Genomic DNA, 10,886 nt, shown 5'->3' on the forward strand with positions numbered 1-10,886 from the left:
GAACTGGAGTTAACCTCCTGTTTTTGTTTTGGACCTGCCATCAATGGTTTTAATATTCAGTTCCCACTTTAACAAGGTATTTTATAATTCAATTGCAAATTTACTTTACAGCCATTAAAGTACTTTTTCTATTAGACTCATACCAGAAGTTTGTAGTGTAAATGTATTAACTAATTTACTAAATGTAAAGCAAAGTAGTAAATGAAAGTTTGCTGAGGAGGATTGAAGGTTTTTCAGTGACATTGCGGTTTGAACTGTTGACTTTGATTTTTATTCTGCAAGAAAAAAATCCTGTGTACCTCTTAACATTTCACTTTGTTGGTATATTATTTAATTTACACTGGGATATCTCTTTTATATAACTGATTATGACTATGAAATGAAATTAAAATGGCACTAAACAGCAACAGCTTCGAGAAATTTAGTCAATTTGTAAACATTTTCGGCATTTTAAAGTCATTTTCTTGCAGAAAACACATTTATTAAACAAATTATCAAACTGAATCACTTCTCTGGATAGATAATCGTGTATTTATGACATTTTTGTGAAAAGATTTGAAAATCTTGCAGTCATGCTGATGCCAAAATAGGAGTTTGGATGGTTTGTTTTGATTTCACTGGCATTTTCTAGAATTAATTGAGATTTTATACCTTTAGAGAAATAACAGAACTCCATCTGCAGGGTACATTTGTCTACATTTTGACTTTGAATGACACATTTTTCGTACTTTTTGGACATAATATTGTAACAAAAGTTTGCACTCGAGTCAAATTCCGTTTCTTTCACATTTAGACCTTTATTGTCACATCAAAACACGAGCAGCATGCAACCGACAGCACGCACAAAGCGCGACATGTTCACAGACGATCGGGTGATATTTATTTCAGGCTCAACATTTAACAATTTTCTCCAGTATCAACTAATAGCCAGACTTCGTGCTCCTGGACTCTTGTGCATCGTGTTCATGAATCATCGTTAATCCACTGTATTCGTTTCTCTTGTCAATTTAAGCTTTGATTCACAGGCAATGGAATAAAGTGTGTTTTTGTTTTTTTATAAATATAAAATAGAACGTTTATTTCTGCCCCTCCTCCCACGTAAATAAATTCACGACGTTCTTGCAGTATTTTTAACGACTCAGCAGATTTTGTTTTGTGTGTCTTTGCAGATGACAGGTGTTATAGTAGGCAAGAAGTTTTAAAATTCAAAGAAATGTAAAATCTCATATTGGGGCAGAGTGACCCTACAAGAAGAAGCCAAAGGAAAACGTTTTCTACTTCCGCCAAAGCTTTCTGTGAGCTGAAAGTGCAGACTTGAAGTATTACAGTTATGTTGTCCTCAAAACATTAATGGCGGAGCTCCGGGTCGTCTCACGGTCACATCTGACCTCTGAGCAAAGGTTCGTTCAACCACGTGTTCAGTTTTCATCCGGAAACTCTGAATTCATCTGTAAAGGGGAGAGACACACAGCGCTTTAATCCACCGTGCGAAGGAGAAGCGACGCAGGCGGTGAAAGGAGGGCAGGCGGGGATTAATCATGCCGACGAAGACGTGACTTCCTGGTTCGAACGCGACAAAACAAGACTGCAACCGGAGTCACGAGCAAAAGCAAGGAGGGTTAATGTATCATTCAACAACAAGGTGATTCACAAACACATTAAAGCAGCAGATAAAAAACACATTCGGAAACACATTTTTAAAGTCATTAAAAGGAAGTCATTAGAATGTAAGAATAAAAAGGATTAAAAACAGAAACGTTACAGTGCAGAGTCTGAGTTAAAATAAGACTTAAAGTAATTGAAAGGCAGCTGAGAACAGGTGAGTCTTCGACCTTGATTTTAATGTGCTGAGAGTTTCAGCTGATCTCCAGTTCTCTGGGAGTTTGTTCCAGACGTGTGGAGCATAGAAGCTGAACGCACCGTCTCCACGTTCGGTTCTGACTTTGGGAACGGATAGAAGACCTGGTCCAGATGACCCGAGTGGTTTAGTTGGTTCACTGATGTGTTTTGGTCCTCAACCATTCAAGGCTTTGAAGACCAGCAGCAAGATTATAAAATCTGTTCCTCTGATAAACAGGGAGCCGCTGCAAAGACCTCAGAACTGGAGTGATGTGACCTACTTCCTTAGTCTTAGTGAGGACTCTTATCAGCAGAGTTCTGAATCATCTGCATCCTCAAACTGTCTTTATTTAACTGAAGAAAGTTCTGGCACATCCACTCATTCATCTGCTCAATGCCCCGACCCAGTGCCTGTATGGGACCATGGTCTCCTGGGGACATTCTAATGTAGATCTGCGTGTCGTCTGCATCGCTATGATAACTAATATTCTAAAGAATCGCTCCAAACTATGCAAATATGGTCCAAAACTAGACTAAAACCAGATCAAACTGGGACTGAAATGAAGACATCCGCCTCGAAGAAACATTAAAATGAGTCCGAAGCTTATTTCAACTTTACTAAAGGGAAAACGTCTCGATTCAAGGTGTGTTAAACAGTCAAACGATCAACTTAAAAAGCCACACACACACAGTTTGTTAGGCGTCACAGGGACACGGGACAGTTAAAAGCATGCAGCAGTGTCTCTCGTACAGAGGAAAAAGTGCGGCGGGTGTCTTGGGTCTGACAGCGACCAGAGGAAACATGCAGACGAGCGCTGGAGGTACCTGAACGTCAAACTGTGGAAAATCCATCAGATTGTTGGCCTGAAAGCAGTTCAAGTGGAAAGACAAAGCGACATGTACAAGCTGGACGGACGTCTCACACAAAAACAAACAAACAAACATTGTGGCTAAAAAAAACTAAACAACCTCTGTGGTCACCAGTGTGGATGTTAGTAACTCACTCATGATTACTGTTGTTTTTCTTTCTGAGAATAAAATGTATTTAGTCAGTGTGACTCGCTTGTGTGTGTGTGTGGTTTCATCACGAAAACAACCAACAGCACCCACTAGTGGCTCGGGACGGGTACTGAATTAGGTACTTTTCTAGGTACTGACCGAATTCCGTCGGTACTACCGAGTACCAATTCACATAAAGAACAAAAACACAAACAGGAAGTGCAGTGGAGTGCGCTGCAGACACTCACCACGTCGTCGATGTCTTTTGGACTCACGAACCGCTCCAGAGCCCGGTAGTCGTCCGGAGACATGGGCATCATGTTGTCCTGCATCCTGGACGACGGCCTGCCAAAGGAATCGACTGTCATCAGCGTCCTGACGGTGAAATCTCCCCACTATAAGTGAAAACCATTGTCTACTCACACTTCGGACACGGAGATGAGCTCCGTCCTCATGTAGCCGCTCCTCTCCTTGTCCTCCACGTCCATGGGCTCCGAGGCTGCGGGGACAGACAGGCGCCATGAGTGAGAGTCGTTGGGGTTTTTTTTTCACCTCAAACGGAGAATCGGCCGTGCGTCTCACCCTCTGAGGATTTGGCGTAGTATTTCCCGAAGGCCTTGTCTTTGAGGATGTTGGGGTAGAGGAACCGCAGCGGGTTCTCCGGGACGTTCTCGGCCGCCATCACCTTGTAGGTGCGGATGATGTCGGGCAGCGAGACGGCGGTCAGTTCCTTCTTGGTGTACGGCTCCACGGAGTGAAACACCGGCTTGCCTGGACGGACACACACACACACATACACACACACACACGGTTGGTTTTATTAACCAAATAGCAAGGTCAAATTAATGTGGACCTTCTCTTCTGCGCTGCATTTCCGTTAAAATGGTCTAAAATTGGTATAAAAGAATCCCTAAAATTTTTTTATTCTAAATCTAAACTGCATCAAAGTGTTTAAATGATCTGATCTGCAGCAACATTCCTTCTGTTGGGTCCCAGTGGAAATCAGGGTGTAGTGATTTATTTTGACCACAAGATGTCCTCAGTGGATCATTAATGGCTTCTGAGTTCTGTTCCTTTCTCTGGATGTAGAAGTTCTGTTTGCCTTTGAATGGAAAATGCCTGTTTGATTTCACTTCGTATGTTCAGAAACAGGTTGTAATGCTTCGTTTATCTAATGATATGATTCACTCAAGATGGATGCATTTGTTGTTATTTCAGACTATGACGGTGGCGCTCAATCCATGAATGAATTCTACTTAGAGGTGTGTAGTAGTGCGTGTACATGAGGGTGAGTAACTTTCTGGATAAACTCTACTTGTGAGAGTAATTAAAAAGCAATATACTTTATATAATCATATCATTTGAGCAACATTGTTGAAGAAAAAACACGTTTTAATACATTTTAGATGTATTGTACTTTCCATTCATAAATATAAGCTGAAAAATTAAAACATAAGCTACAAAAACATTCAAAAACAGCAATAAAAATGGCTGCGGAATAGGAATGTTTGCAGTCCCTTTTTAATCTTCCTCCTCCTCCTCCTCACCGTGCATGTCGTGCTCGATCCAGGTGAAGGTGATGGCGCCGTCCTTGCTGCTCTCGCTGAATCGGAGCAGGAAGGTTCCGGGACACTTGTCGCTCAGCAGGTGTTTCTCCCGCTCCTTACTGATGAAGCCCATGATGGAGCTGCACGCAGACAACAAGTTCAGACCCTCACTCCCTCTACTCCGTCGGTTTATCCTCCGGACAGGAAGCCGGTGGCGGTGGCGGCGGCTCTTACCCGTCGTTCCACAGGAAGAGGAGGTGTCTCTTAATCAGATCGAGGATTCCTTCGATCCACAGCCAGAAAGGAAAAGCCTTCTCGTTGGCACTCTGCTGCACAGCAAAGCACAGGAGATCAAAACAAAACCAAAAAGGACAAACAGAGTGTTGGATGGAGCCGCTTGTTCACCTTGCAGAACTTGGTCCAGGGGATGAGTCCGTCTGGGTTCCTCTGGGCTCTGGCGCCTGCGGAGGAAAATCAGTGAAAAAGGTGAAGGTGTGCAGCAGATGACAGGCTGAGGTGAGTCACATCAAAGAAACTCAACCTGCTTCTCCTCAGGACCAGTAAAATTCACTAATCTGGATTATTATCATATGAATTTTACTCTTCAAAATGGACACGAGATCCAATGGAACAAATGAAACATGTTAAATCAAACTGCTACTAAAACATGAGGTTCAACTGGATTCATTTTTGGAAATGCAAATTTTCTCTTCATAACACACCGGGACTTTTATTCTGAAGGAGTCTCGGGCTTTTATTTTTGAAAGCCAGGACATGAAGGTGAACCAGTAACAGTTCGATTGACACCGTGTTGCGCAATACTGGGCGTAGAATTGCACAACAACGTTGTCCCAAGCTGCAGTTAGTGATGTCATCGAGGGGGAGGGAGACGAGGGATTCAACCAACGCTTTGGGAAACAACTCTTTTAAAGATCCCACAATGTGGGCTAAACTTTAACAAACTTATTTCTTGAGAGGAAACTTCATTGTCTTTTGGTCTACGTGGGTTTTAAAGCAGTCAGACTTATACTTTAGACACTCGGGGCCTCGGTGTGACGCCAACACACAAATTTCCTCCCATTCGAGTTCATTAGAAACGACGAAGAAAACAGACGACGGCATTTTCAGGCCCTCAGGATTTCTTTCTTCTTCCTCGTCCCTGTAAACTTGATCATCTGCTGCAGTTTGTTACCGAGCAGCTTGTCGGCCAGCATGTTGAGCTGCTCCTGGTTCAGGCCTCGCTTGGTGACGGAGGAGAACTGCCAGCTGAGCACCTCGGACAGCTGCGACCACTTGGCCTGCGGCGGCGAGAGGAAGAACTTGAGGTTCTGATGGGAAGAGAAGAGGTGACGTCAGTCGGGTTCAGCCCGGCGCCGCCGCTTCACCGCCGCGCAGCGCGCTCACCTTGGGCTCGGTGGTGAGCATGTTGTACCAGAGGATGGAGGCCCAGCCGCTGGGCAGCTGGCACACGTTGGAGATGACGACCACGGGAAGAGACATGGCCTGCGGGAAAAGAGGAGGGAAACCGGCGGCGTCAAGGATCCGTCTCACTCAGATCGGGTGACGCTCGGCGTCTCGGTTCACCTCCAGCTTGACGTCGAGTCCCGACTGGTTGAGCTGCAGCTCCGACTCGAAGCTGAGAGAGTGAAGCTCCTCGGTGACGATCAGCGGACCCTGAACGACACATGAGATCATTAAGTACATCATTTAGCCACGATGACATGTAGAAAGTATCATTAATGTACCTGTAATAGTTAAACAGAATCATTAAAGTATCGGTTATAGTTCAAAAGTATCATTTAAGTACCCGTAAGAGTAAAAAAGTATCATTATAGTATCAGTAATAGTTAAAAAGTGTAATTATAGCACCAGTAATAGTGAAAAATTATAAATATGGTTTCAGCAATAGTTAGAAAGTCTCAATAAATCAGCAGTAATATTGAAAAACTATCATCAAAGCATCAGTAATAGTTAAAAAGTATCATTAAAGTACCAGTAATAGTTTAAAGTAGAATTATAACACCAGAAATAGTTCAAAAGTAATAATAATAATAATAATAATAATGTACCAGTAATAGAGAAAAACTATAATTTAAGTATCATTAATATTGAAAAATTCTCAACTGTGATTTAAAGGAAAAAAAACGTTTCTGAGCTTCTGACCTCGTTGGTTCTGTTTCCTGCCACTTTCTGCTCCTTGAGTTGCTGCGTGGAGAAACCGTGAGGAGAGGATTGAATTATTGTTCAGCTGGGAAACGGCGGCTCGGTCGGTTTTCAGCCAGAACGTTTAACGTTTCTCACCAGATGTCTGAACTCTGCTGCCAGACTCCCGTTGGACTCCTCCATGTTCATAACTTTGGTGTTTGTTCCCAAGATGTTAAACTTTCGTAACCTGATTGAGAAAGTACAAATGAATTTTTTTTAAAAACAAACCTCAATACACCATCTGGTGGTGGAAACTGGTATTGCATTTTCATCACGATGCTCACTCATCTGATAATTCCAAGATTGTATGAACTTAAATAAGAATAAATCTTAATTATCGTAGAAAAACTCACCCTTTTTTCTCCGTGACGTCCCTGAGAAACAAAAGATACGTTAGACATGCCTTCATTTTGATTTCGAGCTGAAAACTACAATGATGAACTTACTTATCAAACAGGGCTTTGACTTTGAGTTGGTAGTTGAACTCCTGCAGCTTCACCAGAAACCTGCACAAGGACACGAGACGTGGGGTTTGAATCCCGACTCACTCAAACGAACCTCGTGTTGGAACTTGTTAGCGAGAGCGGCGGATTGGAGTTTCTTACCGGAGCTTCACTGTGAACTGGACGCCTGTTTTCAACACCATGGGGCGCTGCGGGTGGGTCGGCATGCAGGGCTGCCTCTCTACCACCAGGGAGCTACACACACACACACACACACACACACACACACACACACACACAAGAAAAGAAAAAGAAAAAATCCAATGCTGTCATGAGACTGCAGTACAGTGTGTGTGTGTGTGTGTGTGTGTGTGTGTGTGTGTGTGTGTGTGTGTGTGTGTGTGTGTGTGTGTGTGTGTGTGTGTGTGTGTGTCCCTCACTTGCTCAGGAGGTTCTTGAGCATCTCCAGCGCTCGGGTCTCCAGAAAAGCCTTCTTCTGTGTGATGGGGTCACAGTCGTACGTGAACTTCTGCTCCAGCTCCAGAAGCTTTTTCAGGTGCTGCCGGACCTGCTGGAGGGTTTCCGCCACCGTGGTGAACCTGCAGGAGGGGGAGAGGAAGGGTGGTGATCCAGAGAGGAGGAGGAGGAGGAGGAGGAGGAGGAGGGTCTCACCAGTTCTGCAGCTGGTCCACGCAGGCGTTGGGCGGCCCCCCGATGCAGGCGGTCTGCTGCCGCTGCTTCCACTCGGGCAGCTCCTCGGAGATCAGGTCGGACTGCAGCGAGTTCGTGGCGTTCAGCAGGTCGCTGAGCTGGACCACCACCTCCTGACGTTTGGACTTCAGATCCAAGCACATCCTCCCGATGGTCATCTTCTCCAGCTCCAGCTCCTTCTGCGACATCCCGTTCACTTCGTTCTCTGCGGGGAGAACCCAAAGACCCCTCAGTCGACGCGGCCCGGCGAGATAAACGTTCTCCAGCAGCGGGAGCCGTTCTCCTCACCTCGGTTCTTCAGCGTGTTGTATTTGAAGTTGTACTCGTCCTGCAGGTCCTCCAGGTTCTTAATGTTCTGATCCACCACCTGGAAAGGCAGAGAACCTCACCCATTACATGAGTCAGGAGACAGTTCCTCTGGCCACCCAACACATCCAACATCCAGACCGGTCAATAAAAACCAGCAGCAGCTGAAGAACAGCTGAAGAAGGGAATCCACATTACCTGGACTCGGTCCTTCATCTCCTTCACTTTGTTGTCCAGCTTCTGTTTCTCCACCACCATGGTCGACACCGTCCCTTCACCCTCCTGCTGCACACAGGCACCGCAGCACAGTTACTCTTTGGTCTGGAGCCTCCCGATGTTAACAATCTTATCAAGTCGCAGCCCGTCACACTGTGAACTAAACCCCGACGTGAAGTTTAAGAGCCTGAACATCAACATGGACGGAGCCTCGCCGCCGTGGCGTTTATGTTCAGATTAGAGCCACGAGCAGAAGATTTCACTCGTGACTCTGCCATGGAAACGGCACATTGTGTTGGGGCTTTAAACTAACTTCTTCACAATAATCTTTCTATCTTCGCACACCTCCATGCTCTTCGCGGTGCACAAGATCTTCTGCTCCTCCTTCAGGTTCCTGGAGATGATCATGGCCATGTGGACGGGGTCTTCCTGGAAGCGGTCCTGCAGAGACAACCACTCTGATAAGTCACATTAAAAGTGGTCCGGCCCGGCGGGGCTCCAGGTCGCTGCTCACACCTGCAGGTTCCTCTTGATCTTGCGGATGTTGTGCTGCAGCAGGAAGTTGTTCTCCAGCGTGAAGCGGCTGTACTGGTCGTCCAGCTGCGCCAGGAGGTCGTGGAACCGAACCGTGGCCAACGAGTCCTGGAAGGCCACCGTGTCCCTGGGGGGGGGGGGGGGGGGGGGGGGGATCAGTGCTGCAACGATTCTGCAAGTAATTCCGCTCTTTTGGTACTGTGTACTTTTGCTGCGAGCAAACAGAATGTCATACGCCGGGACCGAAAACTACAACGGCACTCGGTAGAGCAACAACAACACATTCGTCACCATGGTAACCAATAGATTACAAGTTTATTTGATCCACCGCAACACTCCTGCCATCATTTGTCATTGTCATTTGAATTTCCTCATGTTATCACTGTTTGACACTGATGGACACACTTGATGGAATAGTCGTGAGGATACTCGAGTACCAGAGTACTCCACCGCTGCAGCCCCAGTATACATCCTAAGAGATAACTTTTTAAACGTGGGCGCTCGGTCTTACCAGTCGATGCTCTCGATCCACCTGCTCAGGTACTGCCTGATGTCCATGGGGAAGGAGTCGTCGTACAGCTGGTCCACCTGCTCCAGGTACTTCCCGTCCAGCATCTGAAGCTGGCACCACTGCGCCATCTTCTGGTGGAGGAGAACAGCTACAGGTTCATAACGAGCGAAAAGTGAAACCTGCAACATCTGGTTATGATCGGAAAACTTCGTAATGTCAAAAGTGAACATCTGTCTTGTCTTGAGGATTAAATCCAGAATACAGAGAAAGAAATACACGTTTATATTGTCATTTGTATGAAACGAATAGCTGAGAAGAAAGATAAGTTTCAGTTGTTCACTGTAATTGAAACAAGTGTGTTAGGGGAATTTATAATAATAATAATAATAATAAATGTTAAAAATGCAGTTAAAAACAAGTAAAAATATATTAGTAGCTGTTAAAACAAAAAGACATTCGGCCATTTGCAGTAGACAAATGAATATGCTTGTTTTAAAAAGGTGAGCTTTAAGATGAAATTTAAAAGAGTCCGGGGATTGAATGTTTCTGATGTCTGACTCCAAGAATCAATCTGGATTTGCACACCTGAAACAAAAACAACTCACATCCTATGTGCAGAAGGATAAAGTTTGTTTTTTGGCTGGATTTGATGACGTAAATAATTTGTTCGGAGGTGAAAGGCCAAGTTATGTTTTCTCAGGCAGCACATTTGCAGGACACCTACGAGGCTGCATGTTTATCATCAGTGGAAGATGTTGTTTTCCCATGACGGTCAGCCACAACAAAACACTGGGATGTTGCATGAAGTCTTCCTGAGTTTCACCTTCCTCACTCTTAAGTTTTAAACTGCATTTATTAAGTTTCTATTACAATTCAGGAAAGTGCACATTTTATTACCTTATCAGCTGTTTTTGGATCTAATTCTAGAGGTTTCAACCTTCTTTTTTCAGCTTTTTAAGACAATTTTGACATTTTAGCAGTTTTTGTACCTGATTCTAAAATTTCCAACATTCATGATGCAATTTGAAAACCTTATAGTCGAAGATATTCCCTCCTCTGGAGCCTCATGCTGATTAACGAATCTCCATTCAAATATTTGGCTATTTAAAACATTCTACATTGGCATCGTCCACCTGTGTTGAATAAAGAAATAATTAACAGTTCACCTATATATAAACACGCCAGGTGAGACTTCGGCGTTCATATAAGCGATGGCAGCTGGTAAATAGCAGGCAAAGTGACACGTTATCCAAATAAATATCCAATATAAGAGCCTTACAAGCAGTTTTCTGAGGAAACAACGTAAAGTATTGCTCCACATGACAAGAACAAAAAGCGAGCATTACTCTACAACACCGCTACGACAGCCAGTAATTAAACTTACCCTTTATATCTAGGAGATGTGAATAATCTCTCAAACGAACGGAGTTTTGTTAGATAAGGAGGGTTTCTCCGAAGTTGTGCCACTAAATGTCATAAACACAACTTAGCTTATACGCAGCCCACTGTCCGGAAACATGAGCAGCCAATCAGTGCTCAGACTGCTCACTGTATTCCCGCCCCTTTCCCTGTCAC

General features: G+C 44.5%; 1 protein-coding gene across 15 annotated transcripts; it reads right to left on the reverse strand.

Annotated features, from left to right (window-relative positions):
• Positions 1 to 774: 774 nt before the first annotated feature.
• On the reverse strand, positions 775 to 10,845 carry stat1a (signal transducer and activator of transcription 1a). 15 transcript variants are annotated; one of them, XM_080493056.1, is made up of 24 exons: positions 10,696 to 10,845; positions 9,312 to 9,439; positions 8,783 to 8,927; positions 8,612 to 8,707; positions 8,249 to 8,335; positions 8,033 to 8,111; positions 7,706 to 7,949; positions 7,474 to 7,632; positions 7,196 to 7,288; positions 7,037 to 7,096; positions 6,944 to 6,964; positions 6,687 to 6,777; positions 6,549 to 6,590; positions 5,970 to 6,059; positions 5,790 to 5,888; positions 5,578 to 5,713; positions 4,791 to 4,846; positions 4,620 to 4,711; positions 4,386 to 4,525; positions 3,421 to 3,609; positions 3,262 to 3,337; positions 3,087 to 3,183; positions 2,665 to 2,703; positions 775 to 1,448 (listed from the first exon to the last, which is right to left on the reverse strand). In XM_080493056.1, the coding sequence occupies exons 2-24, from the start codon at positions 9,437 to 9,439 to the stop codon at positions 1,419 to 1,421; spliced, it is 2,289 nt and encodes a 762-aa protein (XP_080349182.1). In that variant the 5' UTR covers positions 10,696 to 10,845; the 3' UTR covers positions 775 to 1,418. The 15 variants fall into 15 exon arrangements, with proteins under 15 accessions (XP_080349182.1, XP_080349179.1, XP_080349186.1 ...); XM_080493053.1 differs by having other exon boundaries at positions 4,620 to 4,714; XM_080493060.1 differs by having other exon boundaries at positions 8,249 to 8,332; positions 9,312 to 9,442; positions 10,696 to 10,828.
• Positions 10,846 to 10,886: the final 41 nt, after the last annotated feature.

The sequence above is a fragment of the Lipophrys pholis genome (assembly GCF_963383615.2).
Source record: "Lipophrys pholis genome assembly, chromosome: 23".
In the NCBI taxonomy this organism is placed as follows: domain Eukaryota; kingdom Metazoa; phylum Chordata; class Actinopteri; order Blenniiformes; family Blenniidae; genus Lipophrys; species Lipophrys pholis.

Excerpts from the sequence above, each read along its gene's own strand:
- stat1a (XM_080493053.1), bottom strand. The coding sequence starts at position 9,439 with ATGGCGCAGTGGTGCCAGCTTCAGATGCTGGACGGGAAGTACCTGGAG. Across the intron at positions 3,610-4,385 it reads GATCGAGCACGACATGCACG|GCAAGCCGGTGTTTCACTCC; the intron begins GTGAGGAGGAGG and ends GTGTCCGTCCAG. Across the intron at positions 2,704-3,086 it reads CAAAAGACATCGACGACGTG|GCCAACAATCTGATGGATTT; the intron begins GTGAGTGTCTGC and ends AACTGCTTTCAG.